This window comes from Phalacrocorax aristotelis, chromosome 2 (genome assembly GCF_949628215.1).
Source record: "Phalacrocorax aristotelis chromosome 2, bGulAri2.1, whole genome shotgun sequence".
NCBI classification, from domain to species: Eukaryota; Metazoa; Chordata; class Aves; order Suliformes; family Phalacrocoracidae; genus Phalacrocorax; species Phalacrocorax aristotelis.
In genome coordinates, this window is record NC_134277.1 from 10,293,397 (window position 1) to 10,315,091 (window position 21,695).

General features: G+C 37.3%; 1 protein-coding gene across 3 annotated transcripts in view; it reads left to right on the forward strand.

Moving 5' to 3' along the window:
• Nucleotides 1-275: 275 nt before the first annotated feature.
• UBE3C (ubiquitin protein ligase E3C) overlaps nucleotides 276-21,695 on the forward strand; it is a 76,798-nt gene continuing 55,378 nt past the window's right edge. For 2 of the 3 annotated variants that reach the window (XM_075082374.1, XM_075082375.1), the window contains exons 1-9: nucleotides 276-506; nucleotides 10,644-10,697; nucleotides 13,463-13,537; nucleotides 14,225-14,371; nucleotides 15,127-15,242; nucleotides 17,125-17,282; nucleotides 19,391-19,544; nucleotides 20,318-20,535; nucleotides 20,816-20,970. In XM_075082374.1, coding sequence (XP_074938475.1) covers nucleotides 441-506; nucleotides 10,644-10,697; nucleotides 13,463-13,537; nucleotides 14,225-14,371; nucleotides 15,127-15,242; nucleotides 17,125-17,282; nucleotides 19,391-19,544; nucleotides 20,318-20,535; nucleotides 20,816-20,970 — 1,143 coding nt within the window. In that variant the 5' untranslated portion in view covers nucleotides 276-440. Of the gene's footprint in view, nucleotides 507-8,776; nucleotides 8,930-10,643; nucleotides 10,698-13,462; nucleotides 13,538-14,224; nucleotides 14,372-15,126; nucleotides 15,243-17,124; nucleotides 17,283-19,390; nucleotides 19,545-20,317; nucleotides 20,536-20,815; nucleotides 20,971-21,695 lie in introns of those variants that run through there. The other variant, XM_075082376.1, reaches the window with a different exon arrangement.

Consider the following 21,695-nt stretch of genomic DNA (forward strand, 5'->3'; position numbering starts at 1 on the left):
AGCCCCGCCAGCCCCCTCCTCCGCTCGCTCGCTCGCTCGCTCGCTCGCTCGCTCCCTCCCTCCTCCTCCTCCTCCTCCTCCTCCTCCTCCTCCTCCTCCTCCTCCTCCTCCTCCCTCCCACTACACTCAGCCGCTGCCGCCGGTCAGAAAGGGGGGGTCCGGGGAAACGAAGGCCGCGGGGCGGGGAAGGCGGCGGCGGCGTTGGGGGGGGGGGGGGTGTTAAGCCGGGCCGGCGTGAGGGGAGCAGCCCCGCGGGCGGCGCTCGGTGGCGGGCGGGGGGGCTGCGGGGTGCCAGCCCGGCAGGTTCGTGCCTCCCCGGGGGGCTCGTGCCTCCCTCCCCGGGGCCGGCGGCGGCCCTTCCGCTCACCCCTGCCGACCGCCCCCTTTGCGGGGTCAGCTCGGGGGGCCGGACCCCGCTCTAGATGGGATAAGCTGTAAACATGTTTAGCTTTGAAGGGGATTTCAAAACAAGGCCCAAGGTGTCTCTCGGAGGAGCGAGTAGGAAGGTAAGGAACGGCGCCGATCTGTCTCCGCGGTTGTGTCTGCTTCCCTCGCCCCCAGCCTGCCTTGCCTCCGTGCATTATCGTTGTTTTTACCGTTGGGCCTTCAAAAATGGGGGTAGCTATGACTAAGGTTTAGCAGAGAGAGAGAAATCGTCCCCTCCTGATGATGTGTTTATCTCTGATCTCCCTGGCTCTGTGTTTGTGGTTGGTTTTGGTTGTTTGGTGTTTTTTTTTGTTTTGTTTTTTGTTTTTTAATCGGGCCACACACCCCCTCGCAGTCTCGTAGTGTAGTGAGAATTGTGGGAAGCGAGGAAGTGTCTCCTTAGCTCGTCTGCCCCGCAAGCAGTGCGGTTTGCTGGGGCCGGTGACACCTCCCGAGCCGTTCGTCTCCGGGGCTCCCGGGGTGCAGGAGGGAAGGGCTCGGCGACCGCCCGTCATCTCTCTCCAAAAGGAGGGTCTTGCGTGGGGGAGCAGCCTCACACAGCTCGAGATCAGTGCAAATATCTGGGGGAGCCTTCATCCTCCTGAGTGAGGGTTGTCGGGTCACACGTTTAGCTTTTCTCTGTCAAGTTTACGTTCAGTCAATTTGTCGCGTGCAGGGTGAGCAGCAGTTAATTGTCTGCTGTACCAGACTGCTGAATCTCCTTGTATTTATTGATGGGAAAGAAGTGAAACGGTTTATTTAGGTCTCGCTGATTGGCCAGGGTGGTCATATGTCACAAGAGAAAGGACGAAGTGTTCTTAGAAGTAGCCTGATTTGTAAGGGCCACTTTGACTCACTGATCAAATACTTATTCCTCGTGTTATCATTGGACGTGATTGTGTGGGAAGCTGCCGAATGTTTTCATTAGTATTTTTAAATCTTAACGGGCAAAATAAGTTTTGTTATTGTGCACTGTAAGCAAGTTTGGTTCTCTGAAACTTTTAAGGGTTGGCAGTATACTTAAGAAACTGAGCTAAAATACTGCACTATGTGATATTAAAATCACAGTGAAGTTTGCGTTTTAGTGTATTCCCTTACATAATTTATGAAAGAGAATGTGTAACAGAACTGCATTTAAATCGTGCAGCTTTTCATGTGACCTGTCTTCTGCTTATCTGAAGGCGTTTCTGTTCATCAGCTTACATACAGTGGCATTACATGAGTCAAAAATACAATAAATACTCCCCAGTTGAAGCAGGAATTGGCAGAATATGCCCTGGTCCTTGAACACTTTAGGTACTTTGCAACTTTTGGCACTGACTTGCTAATAGTGTTACTTGCAGAACATGTTTAACTTCTGTAGAAGTAAACAACCGGCATAATATTTTCTTTTACACCTACTGATTTCTTTGTGAAAATTCAGCAGAATTCTATCTATTTTAATTATATGGGACGAATTGATTAATGTTATACAGGGCTAAATTTCCAAGGGCAAATATTAAAAGGTGAAGGAATTAGAAACTGAAATTGATGCCCAATGCAAAGATTGTATTTCATGGTCAGATTCGTGCTGACTGGTCTGCAGATTTCACTGTTTTACACTGGTACACTGAAGTGCTTGTGCTGCATCAGTGCAAATCAGTGGGGGCTTTGGACATTGTAGAATGCCCTTGAAATAGCTGCTTATTTTCAGAAACTATGTACGGTACTAATGAAATAATTTATTTAACAGTACTAAGAATTAATTCTAAAAATGCAGTTTACCTGAACTTCTATGTAAACACCCTACAGCAGAGATTGGTGTGACAAATGTTTACGGGGGTTGCACAAGCAATGTCACAGGCTCCTTGTGATCACATTTCTCATATCTATAGGCTTCAGTTTTACAGAAGGCTGAATTGTAAAATTCAGCTTTTTGTGCACATGAGAAAAAAAAATTTTGCTCTTTGACAAACCCCCTTGCCCTTACAAATCTGTATAATTTTAGAAAGGTACAGTGTATAGTTCCAACCCTCCACCTCTGCGAAGCTCTGTTAGTTAGCTGGATGCATAGTACTGCCTATTTTGATTCCTTTGGTGGAGTAAAACACAACTCGGAAATGCTGGTGGAATCTGTATGCAGGTTGCTTAATGGTAAGAATAACTCTCTACCCAATTTGGGTGAGTTTCCCAAATGTTGCACCTTTATAAATGCATTAGCAAAACACTCCAGTATGAATGCAGGGACTCCAGTTTGTGGAGATAGTCAGTGCTGAAGATGCTAGCAGCGTCTTCCTGAAGTGGATACAACTACACCAAAATAAACCGTCACCACACCTGACTATTAAGAGAGTTGGTTTACTCCTGTAATTGCAGCTGCAAACAGTAACCATGTTGGTCGTGGGTCACATGTGTTGATGCCCTGTCTGACATCACCACCAATGTCTGTAGTGTCTCGTTAGGCCTCACGAGGGGTTGACTTCAGTAAGTCCTATCAGTATAGGCACAACGATAACAATATAGCTGGGGACTTGTGGCATTATGGCAGTTAGAAAGGTACTGAATCTAGTGTGCTTTCTCATCACTAACTTTTATGGCATTTTTGAATTATAAAAACAGAGAGCTTCAGGTCTGTTTTTACACTCTGTGTCTTACATTCACATGCACTATGATGGTCTGAATTGCAGACACTGTAGAGAGGCTCTTCAACCAAACCTTTTGCCAAAAAAGTAGTCTTCAATTATAACTTTTTTTTGTTAAATGTTAAAACAGTGTTCGTGAAATGATTATCCCTGTGACTGATCCTTTCAGAATATTATTGTAACATTTTAATCTTGCATGGTACATAACTGTGAAAATACAGGTCATATTGTCAGTGTTTGGTCTTTTCCCTCCATATCTAATTTCAAAAATCTGCTGTTCCATTTGGACTATTTGTATTAGTTGTATATGTGTTTGAGGGTATAGATACCATGTTCTACTTAAAATGAGCTAAGTTAATTTTTGTGGGGTTTTGAGTTGTTTGGTTTTTTCTTTTTAAATTTTTGAGGGTGTTTATTGTCACCTTTAAAACATGGTTCCCTGCTTTATGAGGCTCTTCAAAAGATATTTTCAGATTTAGTTTTAACTGCAGCTGGCAAAATGTATTTTTTTACTTCTGAAGTAAAATAGCCTCCAAAAATGAATACTGTTATTGGAGTTCAGTACAGGAAGGTCTTGAATTACTTATGGACTTTTTGCACAGGACAGTAATTGCTGCCTAAAAGGCTCTGGCTGCAGAATTTCTGTGGTGTGTTAGGCAGGAAAAAAGAGGTGCATCTGAAGAGTTGGTTTGGGTGCAGTTCCAGCTGAACTAACCCAGCTTTGCAGTGGACTGAAACAGATGGTCCTTCACCTGGGTGATTGCCACCATATCCTTTGTGCCCTGTAGAGTGAACATATTTCTTCAAGGTGGAGTGTCACCATGCCTTCTGGTGGCAGCTGGCAGCTTTCGCTAATTTTAATCATGAAGTTGGACTCTTGGTGGTATCGTGCAGAATCTGTTTAACAACGTGAGCTTGATTTGGTATAGTCAGGCCTAGTATTCCTTTATTAATTTTATTAGCGTTCAGAAAAATACTAGGTACCAGTCCTTTAGTACATCCATACAGGGGGATCGCCGTGCCTGTGCAGAGATGTACAAGGGGCTCTGTGGCTCCACGTTATTTGTTCAGGTTGTGAAATGTATTATTGACATCCTGTAAGCCTTTAACAGGAAGACTGTTAAAAGAATATTATTAAGTCAAAGTTACAGTATCGCTTCTATATCTAAAGCATGCTTTTATAAATCCCAAGGCTGTTTAAAATAGAGTATTTTAAAATTGTAATACAATATGAGATGTCTTTTTAAAAAAACTTCCTTTTCAGCAGTTTGTAATATAGAGAGGTTAGCACTGTCATGAAAGTGAAAGTGAAACCAACCTCACTGAGTTTCTTTTTGGCTTTTGGTTTTGTTTTTGTGGAAGACATGGCAGATTGCTAATGAACAAATAGTGATGACTCATCTGTATTTTAAAAAGTCTCCTTAATTTCTTTTAATATGGACATTTTTAATAATCAACAGTCTTCAATTTACAAAGTTTATTTATATTTTATCTTCCTTAAATTAATAGCATAACATTAAGCATTAGATTCCTGTATTTTTTCCTTCCCACTCTCAGCTGAAGTACAGAGATGGAACCCCAGAAGCACTTTGTTTGCTCTTTTTCTGTATTCTATGCATGAAATAACTTCTCATGGAATAAAAATTAATGCTTTAAAAATAGTAGGCTGTAAAATTGCTGGTGTATGGAGAGATCTGCACTGGTTGGGATTGCTTGTGGTGATACATGTCTGTAGGATTTAGGCAATGATGGGACAGATTTAAAAAATAGTTTTGTTTCTCTCTTACTGATTAAGGAAAGTTGTTAGTAATCCAGGAAGGAAGAATTACTGTCATCTTATATCTTATTTGAGCCTACACCAGGTCACAATGGGAATGAAATGATGCTACGGATTTGTAGTACAGATTTCTAGACTACAATTACAAATTTACAATTTATTTTTGAATGGTGGAAAAGAATTGCACTGCCTTGCTCCATAAGACCTTTGTCCCATAAGGCACGTGGGGTAAATCCTTCTGCAAGTACATACCTCATTCTGAGTCAGAACTGTATGTTGTTCAGAACATTGAAATGTCAAAGCCTGAGTCTTGAAATACCCTTTGAATTTCAGATCTGTAGCATGGAAACAGGATGAGACCATCATGTTGTAAAATAATGACTGTCAGTAGGAGGCTTTATAATTAATGTATGCTAGATTCTTGTGGATTTTTTCCCTCTTGGTGACATTTAAAATCCTCCACATTTGAAAGGAAGCTACGAATGCTGGAGTTGTAGTTAGCTGACAGCAGTGATTACACTGTTATTTTCAGTTAGGTGCTATTTTATCAAATTCAACCCTGAAGTTCCTACTTCTATAGATACATTTTTTTCCTGCTTTTTTTCTGAGAAAATGAAAAGTCACTCACCTACAATGGTGTGTACAATATGCATCGTGAAGATCACAATACAGACAAACTGAGAGTAAATTTAAGAGCAGTTTGCATTGCATTTGGCCTCTAGAGCCTCCAGTCAAGTCGTGGTGCCACTGTGTGTGGCTTTGTAGCTACCGTGATAAAGGTGCTTCCAGATACTGCCTACCTCCTGCAGTAAAATTTGAGCTAAAATGCTGAGGTGTTTTCTAGCAAGCACTGTGACATTGATTTCAGTAGGCCAGGCTTTCCCTGGCCAAATGCTGCTTTCTCAGCATGTTGTAAGTACTTTAGAATACCTGCTTCTGGAAGATGGTCTTCTCTACATATAAACTTAATAATCAGAGATATGAAGAGTCACAAACTGTTTTAAAGCAGAATTTCTCAAGCTGCTGAACATGTTTTCCTCAGTCTGGCTCAAGTGTGTGTCCAATGGAATTTGAGGTGTTGAGGTTCAGTTCAAGACATTGTGAGTCTTCTAAAATGCTAACTTATTTTAATATTCAGAAAAACCAATTGGAGTTTATCTTGCCTAAAGTAATGCTGGGAACTAGAACCATTGTTAACTAGAAACATGTTAAGACATTCCCCAGTTTAGAGGGGGGTGCCTCCTAGTGTCTGTGTTTGTTCTGTACAAATAAATGCTACAAAATCTTTTTTATTTGTTGGACTTACTAAATACTTGCGTTGGAAGGAATTTTATTCTATAAATTGCTTAGGTCACTTAATTTGCTTCGGGAGTTATTACTGATGTATATGTGGTTCAAGCTAAATTGAGCTGAAAAGTCATATTCCTCATTTTAAGGAAAGAAAAAAGACAAAAGTTCCTGGGTTTTGTAGATGAAAACCATTCAAGATTTTATAACTGTCCTTAAAAGTTAAAAGATCAAATGTGTATTTGCTTTTCCATTAAAATTTCCTAAAAGTTATGCCTTGTACTTTGCATTATCTGTTGTAATGTTAAATAGAATAGCATTTGCAACTAAAGAAAGAAAATAAACCCCTGTGGTTTACAAATAAATATCAAACATTTAATAATAATATTTAATTTTTTTGTCATGTAGTTTTTAAAAATGCGCTTGGTGTTTAGACAGTACCTGAAAATAATTCATTAGTTTTGCCTTTGCATCTATCATAGTTAGGTTGTAAATTTACTTGCGTAGAGCTAAGATAGCTTGATTAATGTGACTGTCCGGAGGTGTTCAATGTCAGATTTTAAGAGTCAACAAATACTACAAGTATTTGGAAAAATTCAGTTATGTATACTTTTTTCCTGAACCTGAATTTTGAGCCAAGAGTGCTGAAAGTTTATCAACACTTTCAGTGCAAAGTGTTTAAAATGAAGCACAAATGACAATTCTTTTTGTATATTGTTGATGTTATTCAGTCTTTGTCTAGATACATAGTCTTTGTCTCTGTAAAGGGTAGGACTTGTGTAAACATACTTTTGCAACAAAATAGTATATTTCAGAAAAATGAGGACAAGAAAGCAGTTCTAATTAAAATATTTTTTTTTCATTGTGTATTTAACTGGAGTTTTTGAAGCACTGGTATTGACGTTGTTACACCGTCGGATGTGGCTATTTATCATGAACTGGTCTGTTACAGTAGTGGTGCGACTGAACTCTGCAATGATAAATAGTATGGTACATAGTTTTATCCTGATGTATAATTTAACATTTCAAATACTACTTAACATTTCTTTGATGGTAGTCACCAGCTTTCCTTTCTGTATACTGTCCTCTATTTGGTTCCTTGTTTTCACCTCTTTCCACCCCCTTTCTTACTCTTTGAGTCATCATCTGTAATGTCACATTGCATTTTGCTGACACATACCGTTTGTTTGCTTTCTTGTTTCTTTGTGTCATATATTTCACATACTTGGTGAAGAAAACTTCTCAAATTGGGCTTTCTATGGTCCTGCAGTCCTGCAGATTGTGTGTTAGAGCCTGAGGTTGGCTGTCTTTACCAACATCTTCTGTTGGAGGAAGGAGCAGACAGGAAGGGGGCTGCTAGTAATCACTAACCGTGGCATGAAACGCACAGTGTATTCCCTGGTCTGTGCTTTGGAGGAAAGACTACATCATAGAAGGTGTTAGGAATTTGATTCAGTAAATGGCTATTAGCTCCTTTTGAGTTTGGGCTGAAGGAGTCAAGATAAGCTGATCCTTCATTCTCCCTAAAATGTCTGACTGCTTACCTTGATAGGTAGACTCGATACCTGACATCTGCCTGTCTGGCAGGTGAAGAAAGAAGATAGCGTGACCATCACAGAAATGAGGCAAGGAAGATGGGGAGTAGGAACAAGCAAGGTGGGATCTTTGGAAGTTACCGTCAGGCAATCTTGTACTGTGAGCTCTGGCTATAGGTGGGCAGGAAGAGGTGGTGGAGCAGTGACTGTAGCTGTGAGTGCTCACGTGACCGTACAGATGGGAGCTGTCAAATGTATATCAGTTATCCTAACACCATTGTCATTCACAGCCAGCCACAGAACAACAGCTATTGAGTTCAGGTCTTTTTTCACTGTGCTGTTTATTAAGAGGCAAGGCAGGGAGGATTTGAGAGGTGACTCTGCAGTTAGCTGTCTTTAAGAAATAATTTTCTTAGAATGCCCCTTGTAGGCAAACAGCATTATCTAATAGCTCTTTTCATATCTTTCCCCACAGCAGGTTTATTGTGTGTTTACTGTTACACTGTCTCTTCAGAAATTAAAAAGTATTCCAGTTGGGTTGAATAACTCTGAAGGAGGTATATTTTTCTTGCATTTAATTTAAATACATTCTTTAGTCATAGTTACGATTCCATTCCTTTGTTTCTGATCTACCTGTGTCTTGTGGACAAGAACAAGAGTATTAATTGACCCATAATAATTTTTCAAAGGTGAGATGTACTTACCTGAGTATTTTGTTCTTTGTCTCAAGACAGTTCCTCTATTGTATTTAATTTATACCTTAACAAGTTGGTGTTTTTCTTTATAAATACTCAAGGCAAGTATGTGTCATGGACCAAATACTTAGTTTTGCCATTTTAAAAAAATGGATTGGTTTGAAGAGTGCTTGCTTCGAAGAGGCCCAATTCCTGTTCAAGGCGAAGCTGGTGATACACTAAGTGAGGATACGCTGCCCTGTTATCTCTCCCCCCTCTCCAAATACTTAAAATTATTTGTTTCTGATAAGCCCTCTGGCCGCTTATTTTCCTTTATCTACCAATCCCTTGTATTTACTGTGTTTGTATTTTTTTTGTACCATACTCTTCTCGACTCACATGTAATAATTTGCCTTCCCTTTTCTGTATGTTCCTTTGCTTTGTCCTTCAATCTGCACAGCAGTGTAAGAACAAATCCAGCAACATTGCTTATAAGCAGAAATGCTCTCTGCATGGCACTGCCAGGAGAATGAAACTCTCCAAGCACACTGAAGAGAAGTCACTCTGATCACTTCTAAATGGGAACATTTTACTGTCGTCTTTAATGTAGTGGGTATCAGCTGTTGAAAAAGAAGTAATCTATTAAAGTACTGAAACTTTAAGCCATCTGTTGGTTATTTCTTGATTTAGTACATTTTGTCTTTTTTGTGTGTGTGAGATCAGAATCTCTTGCCTCACGTTACCAAGCAGAACTGGAGTCTTTCCTGTTGCTTGAGAGGAGATGCATCATCTTATGTATGGATTTTGTTATGATTTGTTTATACTGTGTTTAACACATTGAAAAAACCCCTGTCTTTAGAGGGCAATAGCTGTAGTTAGTGGTGTCTTTGGCCATAAATACTGTCTTTAGAGGAAAAGATGGTTAACCTTCTTGTGGGATTTTTTTCCTTTATGCTTGCTCCAGGAAATGATCCAAAATACCCAATTTTAAATTCCCTTTTTGCACCTATGTTTTTCTTTTTTCATTCTATCTTGGTGGTCTGCATTAAAGTATTTTCTATCCTAAATAAACTAGGGGAATCTTGCTTCCTCTGTTTTGTCAAAAAAGAAATGCAGAAGAGTTTTGCCCTCAGTTTTGTATCTGCATATAGTATTGAAAATATTCCAGCGCAGCTGTTTTAGATGTTGTTAAATATTTTATAAACATTTGCATGCCAACTTCAAATTTATTTTTATGTATTCAGATACAATGCATTTTCAGTTTCAGTGCATTTTATTTCTTAACTTCTCTAGAGTAATAAGGGCATGCGGAGAAAAAGGAAGTAGTTATGTGTCATAGAAGCGAAAAAAGAAAATAGTTTCCTTAAATCTATTGTCTGTTTTAGTCTGGATTTGGGAAGGTGCCAGGACACTTTCAACTCTTACTGTGTGCAGTGGGAGCTGAATACTCGGCATCCAGAAGCAATTATTTTGTGTATTTTCTTGGAAATTACACAGAAACATCCAGTAAGAGATTCTTGCACATAAAGCTGTGTTTATATTTTGTAATCTTTGTGTCCTGATTTAAGATTGGGGTTTAAAAGCTACTGCAGTCTTTCTATTGTAATAGTGGTGTTCTTTAGAGGCCTCATGAATACTTTAGTATTCTTTTTGTCTATTGGAGAGATTGCTGTTCTGAAAGTTTCAGTTTGTAGCCTTAATTTGGGTGAAGAGTTCAAAATTTTAAAAGAAAAAATTCCTACCATTTATGTTATGTAAGTCTGTTTTGACATCTTTTCCGGACAAGTTTTCAGGAAAAGGATAAGTACATGTAAGAGGTTAATGCTTTTTTGCAAGTTAGACAAAAGCATGGGGCTTTGGAACAATGTGCGATTACTTTGAATGTGCCACAACTTGCTGTACACACCTGGGCCAATAACTTAAGTACACTCCAAGCAAGGAAAACACTCGATAAACATTTGGGACTACCGGGTAGGATTGGGACTGTATTGTGTTTCAGCTCCACCATTTTTAAGTGGATGATGATTGCCTAGATTATTGAGATGCTGAGAACACAAACCTGGACAGGGATCTGTACAGTTTGCTGCTGTTTGCCTGTCCCTTTTCTTTTTACATAGCTTCCCTCTGTGACTATGCTTTTGAGGGGGCTGTGTTACATGTATTTATATGAGTGGAAAATTATTAACACTTACTTTTCTCCAGTGTTCGATGTATTACATATTATGAACAATCCCCAAAGTGAGGTCTAGATTAAATATCATGAACACATTTGAATGGTGTGTTTGAATTAAAATGCAATTGTGTCTTTATTTGTGCTTTATAGGAAGAAAAGGCTTCTCTCCTGCATCGTACTCAGGAAGAAAGGAGAAAACGAGAGGTAAAGTAGGCTGTAAGCATTTGCATGCACACCGGATTTTTCTTTGATGTAGTAAACTTTTACAGCCCAAGTACTTTGTCCTGCTGCAGGTGTACTTCGCTCAGGAATGTTTTGTTTCAGTTTCAAGTTCTATATAGTCTTCCAGTATACTAGAATTGACAAACTGTTTGACTGCTTTTAAGATGCTTCCCAGAAGTGATTGTCACCTCAAAAGAAGGTAGTTAAGGGTGCACTGGTTGCAAAGAGTTTTCCCTTTCATTTAGGTCCTCATTTGATCTAGTCTTTGAGAAGAGACGGGTATTTTGATAGTAAATTGCATTTTTGCCTTGTCCTTTATCTGTTACTGTGGGTTGGTCCTGGATAACTGTCTTCTGCTCCTGGTTTCTTGGATGACCTTCAGCAGTTAATTCCCCAGTGTGTGCCTCAGTTCTGGCGGGGGTAACATCGCAACAATGATACATGAATGCATCCTAAAGTACTTTAAAATCGCCTGGTAATTGAAGACCAATGAGAAGCAGTTGTGAGGCCGATACGTGAGGCTTTAGGAAATCTTGCTGGTTTGACATCCAAGCTTACCACCATGGATAATTCAATCTGGAATAATGTAAAGGAGGAATAGGCATTGAAAGGAAAAATACAGATTTTAAAACATTAACATATGTGACAATGTGAAAATAAAATTTAGTAATATGGAGTTAAAGTGAATATGTTAATGTTGTCATTTTTTTTTTCGTCTAATATAAGCAGAAACAATTTTGGTCTTAAAAATTATTCAAAAAGTGTAACTATGTAGTTTTCATGCTAATCAAGAAAACATTGCTGTTTGCCCCTTATAGATGTGTTTGACCCTTGCTAGATTAAACAGGTTCTGCAGTGGCCCCTCTGTTTCTGGGGACAGATAGTGCTATTTTTGCTTTCCAACCTGGATGTATAATTACGGACCAAGTTTAAGTATGAAGTTACTAGGATTTCACCAGTTAGTTCAGAATGGTGCATTATCAATCAAATTTATAATCAGTGAGTCCTTATCAACGCATTCAAAAAGACTTTTTTGTGCTTCATAAACTTTTTGCCTTATATTGAAATACCCCATTCAGTTGCTCAATTCTGTCTGCAGAGCTGACACAGAGTCATGTACTCATATCTGTGTACATACAGAAAATCATTGTGTGTATGTGTGTGGCATATATTGGATTCTCACAAAATGGATGACTCCTCCGAGAATAAAATCAGTTATGGCTTTTAAAAAATGCCTGTAGCAGAATCTTAGCAGTGACCTCAGACTTAAAACCTTTGCAATTATGGGTCGCTAATTGACAATTAGTATTCTAGGATAAAACCTGTATCTAGAGAAAAGGAGAACATATCTACTTTTCAGTTGAGCATTACATTACGGTTATGAAGAAACAGTGCCTCTCTGTAATTGAAACTCTCTCCTGCTTGGCCCCATGCTTTGCACTTTTACTGTTAGATACTTCGGAGAGAAAAATACCCTTTGGCCTATCAAAATTTTGATTTTGGTCCATGCTCTAGAGGTAATTAGAGTCTTTCAAGTATATGCTTATTCTGAGAAATTGCTTTAGGAACTGGGGTTTCCAAGAACAATAAAATAGGCATTGAATAGGAAATTCATCTGGTGTTTCTCTGGTCAGTCTAGGTTAAGTTCTTAAGTTGGATGTGTCTTTATGGCATAATAAATTAGAAATCAAGTTTTTGCGAGTGGAAAGCTTATGTGAACTTTCCCAAATGTATTTTAATGAAATTTATAAAAACATTTTGTTTTGTTTTGCTTGGTGGCCCTCAGAATTATAGACTCAAGGATTGATGAGGTTCAAATTTCTCATCTCAAAACAGGCTTCTCTGATTTTTACTCTTTATCTTCCTACTTTCCCTTCCTCAACCACTGCTTTGAAGCTCTAGGTTTATGAGCAACTATTTATTTACTTCCCTCTTTCATCCCCTAAGAAACTGTATGGACATTATTAGAAACCAAATTACAGTAGCCACTTCCCTTAGATATTTATTGTGGTGGGATATGTTGGGGGTGTTGTCAGGGGACTCACTGAGTGCTCTTTCCATAGTACCTGAAGCAAGCTGGCTTTCAGTTCCTCAGAAAATGATCCATTGTAAAGGGACAATTTGAACTACTCTTTCTAGCTATTGAGGAAGACATCATGCAATGACTCACTTTGTATGTCTGGTTTGAAGGAGAGAACAGAAATTTTTATTAATTTCTATATTGTGTTCCTGGGCTTAAAGCATTGAGCCTCCTTTTCCTTTTGACAGCAGTATTGTCTCCAAATAACTGATTTTTGTGTGTGTGTGTGGTTCCCTCCCTCCCCCTTCTAAACTACACCAGCCTCATAATACTGATATGTTACTTGAATGGAAACAAATAAGCAGGTCTTCGGTGTTAGCTGATCCACGCAGAAAGAATGGTGTCATTGAATTTGATGAATTCTTCAACATTTTAATACTAAGTCTTTGTCTAATAAAATAAGTTTATTTTTATTTCTGTAGTATTATGTACTTATTACCACAAATTTTTAATACTCAATATCTTAATGGCAAATTTATACTTAAATCAAGGAGAAAGCTTTTTATGTTTTTATGTATATTGGATATAAACCTTCAAACGCTTTATTAATGATTAGTGCTTAATTTTAATTTTAAAAATCCTTTTGAATAGAAATATATTTGATAAAATTGTAGAAATTTGAGTCAGTCCACAATACTGATTTAGATTTTCTTGCTTTGCTTTACAGGAAGAAAGACGGAGGCTGAAAAATGCAATAATAATCCAGTCATTTGTAAGAGGGTACAGAGACAGAAAACATCAAGTACGTACTGTATTTGTTTGGAAAGATGTAAAACAGTTTTGCTGAAGATGAGACTTCTAGTAATAAGTAATTCCATTGAAAAATCTTCACCTTTTGAGTATTTTGTGTGCCCACAACGTGCAAATTCATTTCCTCTTGATGTTTTCATTTGAACCTCAATATCTGAGTAGGTGGACGTTCATTCAGCAAAGCATGTGTGTGACAGTGGACTTCAGTGGGATTACACAATGTTTTTTTTAGCTGACAAAACATATGAAAACAGTTGGATATTAGCAGCTTTCATGCATCAGTGGAGCTTTTTTTCCCCAATGTGACTAAGATGGCAGTTTGAGTCAAAAAGATATTCTTTCTAAGCTGCTGTTGGGTAGATTATTCTAAGAAAAAGTTGTACTGTTTAAATGTACAAGTATTTATTGAGTGCACTAGATGAAAATGTTTGATGTGGTATTGTTTACTTGAAAAGCACCAAATTTGTTGCAACGTGTACTTTGTGAATGACAGAAAGCTTATGGACTTAACTGTGATATTGTGTGTACGTTTTGATCTCTTAACAAATATGTGTTGAATCCATTCTACTACTTTGCTACCACTTCGGGTGGGAAACTGAAATGAGGTTTTTAAAATTTTGCATCTCTTATTTTAAATCATAACCATTGTTGATATATTGGTGCATGTCTTATTTTTAAGTACTCTATCCAAAGAAGTGAATTTGATCGCTGTGCTAATTTGGCCCAGTCTGGAGGAGCCTTTTCCACTGCTAATGGAGCTAACTTGACTCTTCTAGTTCGTCAGTTACTCTTTTTCTATAGACAGAATGAGGATTCTAAGCGTTTGGTGAGTACTCTTACATACTTGATCCATAGTACTTTTATTTCATGCACTTCTAAAGTACTCTTTCACTTAAAAGATTTTGAAGGGATGCAAAAAAGGCTTTGAACAGTTCAGTAAATTCACTTAAGAATCCTGGCTTTTGCTGGCCTGCACTCTGCTGTTTTTTGTTTAGACAGAATAACTTAAAATTAGGTTTTATATGCGCATGCGTGCACGCACACAATAAATGAAATGAAGCCTTGAAAAATTCTGTTTTATTCACAGTAGTTTATTATAAATAATATACTTCTATTAGAATTTATTTTTTAAACAATATTTTCCACTTAGCCCTCTGGTCATTCCTAGGGTGTTTGGTTTTGGTTTTTTTCCTCACTGGTCAATAATGCCTGCATATAAATTGCAAACTCACTGCAAACTTCACAAATGTACGAGTTAAGTATAATTCATAGTGGGTGTTAATAATGGATGTTGAAGATACATGGCTATTTAAAAACCAAAAATTAACAGATAAATTTGTTGCAAGAGTAAAGTTATTTGTAAGTGTAATTCAGTCTTAACTTTGGAAGTTTAGTGTTAGGAGTCACATAGTTTATGTTGTGTAACGATTTTTTTTTTTTCCTCAGCTGAACATGTTTGTCTTGCTATGTGTTTTGTAAGTCCTCCAAAGATATCGAAACCAGGATTGAAAGATTACTGTCTGTTTGCAATAAATAATATAACTTGTTATAAACAGTAAACATGTGCATATCTTTTCCCAGGTATGGATGTGTCAAAACTTAATTAAACAGAGTTCTCAGTTTGTTAAGCAATTGGATGGTCCAGACAGACTTACTTGCTTATTCCAAATAAAAAGACTGTTGGGGCTGTGTTGCAGGTAAATTTTTTTTTCTACATGTTACTGCCTAAAAAGTGATTTGAAATGATGTTGGGCACTTTTCTGTTTCTTTTTGCAGAAGGTGAAGTATTAAATGTGAATTAATCTTAGAGAGGACTGTTTATGTTAAGTACATATGTAGGCTGTAGTATAGGTTACTTGTTCCTATGTAAGAGCAATGGAATTGACTTTCAAGTTCAACAAGTGCTTAAGGGCTGCCCTGCCTAGGGATAGGCTTAAGTATGTTCTTAATTGTTTGCAGATAGCAATATCATTAGCAATATTTGTGGAAACCAGAAGGTTTTCTTGGGAACTGGTAGTGATTAGAAGGTATTATCTGAGTTAGACTGATGTTCCAAGGACATAATTTGGATATATTTTGTTTTAAAACTAGTATAATTTAAGATGCCTTTCCTTACACTTTATTTTGAATTTAAGGCATGTTAAGCAGTTCCATTACTGGCTTCAGCAGTATGTGTATAATTTGCAGTGGGAGGAACTGGGGAGGATCACAGGAAGGTAAATCCATGAAGGTGACTTGAACAGCTGGCAGCTAAAGCCTAGTTTTAGAGAGCAATGTATTTGTTCTTATCAATAATAGAAACTAGTTATACTCTCCAGAGCTTTAGAACAGGGCTTTAAATGTTGAGGCTTTTTTAGACAATTGCTTCATTCAAGTGGCTGAACCTTGTGTTATTACAATTTTGTATACTATATGTATGATTGACAAACAGTGGCACGAGATGCTAAAGAAGGCTTGAGTAGTGGGCTTCAAAGTCCCCATGCAGTGGAACACAACTGTGGTGTCACTGGATTGAATTGTATGCTTTCACTACAGTTGAAATTGGGGCTTTGTAAATGCAGCTCTGTTAGTATTCCCACTCGCCCTTCCTGACTGGGTGATGTGGGAAAGCAAAAGGAGTGAAAGAGCTGTTCCTGCGTATACATATAGGGAGAATGGAGAAGGAAGCTCTTCTTAACTTCACCTTGCCAGCATGATGATGGGTGTCTTTACTTGCTTTCTGAGCTACTTTAATTTTCAGCAAAAGCCCAGAAAGTGAGCAGTGGGACAGGTAGCCAAAAAAGTGCTTGCCTGGGATAAGTTCAGATTCTTGAGCAGCTGTAGCTTTTGATGCTATGGAAAAAAAGGTACATCTGCAAAAAAGGTCGTGTTGTCAGAGGTGGGTGTTTGGTTTTTTTTTTTTAATAATTATATGTCTTGGCTATGGTGTCAAAATTTTTGCTGATAGGTCCCATCTTTCTGAATGGCTGGGAAAGAAAGCACGTTGGTACGGGAACTATGCCTATTTACATCTCGTACTAACAAATCCTTTTAATTCTAAATAGGGTCTTAATCTTCACCATTTTGGTGGTTACTGGTAGTTGTTTCATAAGGAATTTGCTAAAAGGAGATGGTTGGCTGTATTTTTAATATTTCAGTCTGTAATCAAGGACGTATTGTTTTAGTTAGACCTATGACGTTTCCCAGCCCATCTTGCTCTGGGGCTTTCATGATTTCATTTTTAATATGCGTAGTAATACATGTTGGAAAAACATGTATTATTCTTTCCTTCTCTTCCTGTTCGTGAAGTAGACCTCCAAACTGTTGAGTCATTGAAATCAAGAATTTAGTAGGATTTAAAGAGAGAGTGCCATCCATATTCATAGAAACCCTAAAGTCAGGAATTATTATTATAAAGGTGCCAAGAAAACGATGTAGCTAAACTACTGACAACATTTGGAAACCAAGTAGAAATAAGTTATTTTAAGGTGAATGTGAAAAGGATTTTTTTTAGTTTTATTTTTAAATCAGTGTGCATATGCCTGTGGTGAAATAAGAGAAATATCTTGTTAAATAATTTTTATTTCATTTCATTTACAGGCTATTGCAAAATTGCAATGATGACAGTCTGAATGTTGCACTTCCTATGAGAATGCTTGAGGTATTTTCATCTGAGAATACTTATTTGCCTGTTTTACAAGATGTCAGCTATGTGACATCATTAATTGAACAAATTTTGCACTACATGATTCAAAAAGGTGAGTAGCTAGGAACTAGAAGTTCTGGGAAGTACTCAAAAATGAAATGGTATATGTAATACCTGAACACCATGTTGTTCAATCACAATTTGTCTTTACCACAGGCACGATGAATTAGATACTGCATACACTAACCTATACGTTAGGTGGATATTTTGCTTGTAATGAGACCACTGCTTGAGAAATTACTCTCTGATTTCTTTGGAAATTCCGTTTATAAATTGAATATTCTACCAAGTTACTTATACAGACTTTTACCACAGATTTTGAGAGTAGGTGGATGTTACCTAATAGAAGTTTTACTCCAGTAGCTGTTTACGCACGCACACGCACACAGACCCAGTGCCAGGTCTAAGCTTTAGTTGTGTAAAAGTTGGGCATTGTTTTGCAGTACTGTTCTCTATAACTGCTAATGTTCATTATTATTGTAAACTGGCATCACCTTTTCGTCCTGCTAACCCTAGAGACACCTTAGCAAAGAGATGGTGACCTAGCTTTTATTTTCCTTGTACCATCATCAGCAAAACTGTTTGCTAAACAGCAATCAGTTACACCTGTGCAAACATACTGAGAGTTAATGAATTGTGTAGTTATCACCAAAATTATGTTTTGTCTCAAAGAAACTTAATTACTCTGGGAATGTGCAAAAAAATCAGTTTGGCGTTCTGATATAGTAGCTTGAGTTTGCAAGACTTGTGGATGGCAAGAAAAGACAAAAGCATGAAATAAACATCTCGGATCTGGCTTCATTGGTATAAAATGTAAAAAGAGCACCTTTCAGTTTGTTAGTTAATTGTTGGAATAATTCTATGTTTTTAAGTTTTAAAGTACATTCAGTGGACTAGGGTATCCTATCCTGTTATTAAGGATTTGGTCTTAAGTACTGCATGATGAAGTCGCTATGAGGGGGAAAAAAAAGAAAGACTTACTGTAGCACATTTATTTTACTTGCCAGGCATGACTAAAACTGTAGAAGTATTTGTGTTGGTCTCATTGCTTACTATATAACAGTATATCTTCCATAATACTTTAATACATTATACTTTGTTCTTTTAGTATAATACTCAGTCCTTATAACTGATATATGAAATTTTATCAAGATGTTAGATCATAAATTTTAGTAAAAAAAAGAATTTGCTTTCTGATGACTAAGAGTCAAAACAAAAAGCAGCAGTTGTGTGCAACTGCAGATGTTCCATCTCCTAGTCATCTATGATGGTTAATTTGTAAGGAACCTGTAGTCAGCTTTCATTAGTATATGGTTTTGTATGTAATTTGTCTTCCATGTGCATTGTGTCAGCGTTGCTAAGTTATTCCTTTATGGTGACTTACACTTGTGTTGTATGTCAGGTTAGGTAGTTCCCGACAAAGAGTCTTAGACTGGACCTCTCAATAATGTGACACTATTTATGCATTTACAGTGGTTCGTGTAGTAATGGAACTTGAGTCTTGATTTAGGAGTTCATTGAGCAAGAGGAAGTTGGTTTAAGAAGAATGAAATCACATGATTCTGTTGGTACTTTTAGTGAGACGAAAATAGATTACCCTCTACGCAAGTCTTTATGGCTTGGGTGGTAATGTGTTTTATTGCTGTCTGAGAGATCCCTGTTCTGGGAACAGTAATTGTATTCTTCAGCCTGCTAAGGTAAGTTATTTATAGAATTGAGACGTTCTGCCAACAGGACTCTTACCTGTTTAGGAGTAGAGGGGAAAATTCATCATTTCTGAAAGGGTAGAAGGACAGCTGTCAAGCACGACTAGAGTCACTCAGAGGAGAAGATAATGTCTTTCATAGGTCACTGTTTAAAAAAATCAAATTATTCACTTCATCACCAGGAGTGGTCGGTCTTTGAAAAATCAAACTAACTCTGAATGCAGTTATCTATCTATGGTTTTATAAAGTGATGTTTTCAAAGAGGTTGTTGGTATATCCTGTTAGTTATGTGAATGTGATTTGGACTATTGGAAAATGTCTTTCTAAGGAAAGGTTCATGCAATAAGTTGTAAAGTATATACTTAATATAATATTTTTAACTTGAAAAATAAGTTCTTTTATACTTATATAAAAGAAAATACTCTATTTAAAAAGTGATATTTCTTATTTGCAGGCTACTACAAGTCGCTTTATTTGTTAATTAACAATAAGCTTCCCTCGAGTATTGAGTATTCTGATGTTTCTCGAGTCCCTATTGCAAAAATACTTCTGGAGAATGTTCTGAAGCCATTGCACTTTATATATAGCTCCTGTCCAGAAGGTGCAAGGTAAATAAAGATAATATTCTATGTTTGTCAGAGGTGCACAGTTTGTTGTTGAGTGTTTAGTTATTCTTTCAGTGCAGTTTGATTTCTTTGTGATAGTAATGATTTTTTGGTAATTCTTTTCATTGATGAAGCAATGTAGTTTCAGGTGTGTGTAAGAAAAAAGCAATGAAATGCTGAAGACTACAGTAAACAGCGCAGAGTAGCAGGTATCACAATGTGTAGGAACATATGTGTGGAAAAAATTAGATGAGAGCAGAGATGCAGCGAAGGGCAGATTAAAAGGATTTTTGAGTTAAACAGAACTTTGACAGGAGCTGAGGTTTATGAAGAGAAATAAATCTTTAGCTTACAAGAAGAAAGAGTCAGGTAGGTAGAAAGATGGAACAAAAATCACACTCTGCTTCTATCATGTGGTAGTGTTTTGTGTTAAAGTGGTATATTGTGGGAAAAAGACTAATCGTGGTTTTTAAATTTATTTTTTATTTCAAGAATATAAACAACAAATTTAACTTCAGAATAGATTTCTGTGAGTTCATGAAAAGTTTAAAGTATAAAATTACTTGTTAAGATCATCAGAAAAAGCATGTAGTGTAAGAAGTTCATTTTTGAGAAATCTGAGAAATTTGGTTTATTAGCACAGGATTAATGGAGCGCGTCTTTGCAGTCTCCTTCATGGATGTGTTCAAACTTGCAAATTGATCTATTACTCCATGGATATAATTGTGGGACATTTTGCCTGTATCTTCTGTAAAGACAATTTTTCTTCATTTCAGGCAGCAGATTTTTGCAGCCTTCACAGAGGAGTTTCTGGCAGCACCTTTTACAGATCAGATATTCCATTTCATCATTCCAGCGCTTGCTGATGTGCAGACCATTTTCCCTTATGAACTCTTTCTGAATGCACTATTATTAGCAGAAAGTGGATGTTCAAGAAGTGATCAAGCCCCATGGCTTTTTTACTTTGTGTTAACAGTTGGAGAAACATATTTGGGTGAGAAAGCTGAATGGCTAATTCATTGTTTTTTCATATTTCAGTTAATATGTGATATATTTCCACAACGTGGTTCATTGCCAAGCAAAAAGGACAGTTTGTGGATAAAAGTATTGGAGCGATCTGTTTTATTAGCTGTTCTTACCCTTTTGAGTAAATGACACGCTTATTTTTGGAAGATTTGGCATAATGTGTTTTGGTCAGGTATTTCTGGTAAAATACATGTTACAGTACAGTGTGATCTGGCTAACGATCTTTTATTTCAATGCATGTGCTTTAGGATCCCTGTCAGAGGAAGGACTTCTTGTGTATTTGAGGGTACTCCAGACATTTCTCTCTCAGCTGCCTGTGTCTACTGCTGGTACAAGTTGTCAAGATGCAAACAGTGATTCTGAAGATGAGGATGAAGATATCAGTAAAATGACAACTACACCAGTAAGCAGTACAAAATTTCTTTGAATGAATTTGTATTATAGCAGCAGCAAATATAGGTAAAAACATGAACACCATAAGTCTGGCATTTTTTTAGCTACATGTCGAAGGGAGCATATTTACTTCTTAAAAATAAATGGGTGTTCACTGTAAGCAAATGGCACTGGTTGCTTACATTAAAAACAAAACCCTTACTATAATAAGAAATCTTAAAATACAGGTGGTATCTGCTGAAGGACAGAGCTTCTATCTAACAAAAAAAGTTTCAGCTCTTATTTGTATTTGACAGAGACTGTATTAATCTCTGTATTCTTTAAGTCTGTGGTGATGCTAAGATGTTACAAAACATAGAGTTCTGATCTTCCACCTTAGTGTTTTCAGTTTTTGTTTCTCATGGGAATATTACAAGTTCAACTACAGTATTTGCTCTGTAGAATTAGCTCTGTATTTAAATATATTCATTACCTTGAAAGTCCTCAAAGGACTGCTTTCTATAATAATGTATAGAGACTGTATTATAAACAGAATTTGTCACCGTAGTTTAAACGTCCACCAGTAAAATGAATTTGTGCTAACTTTAACCTCCTGGTGCTCGGGTCAAGGCTTTGAACAACCAAAGCTGAAGAGACGTAGATTCAGCAGTTCCTTATTGGCCCTTATATAATCTCTCAAAAGACACTACCATTCAAAGAACCTACACAGTGTGCAGTCTTTCCTTGTGGAATGTG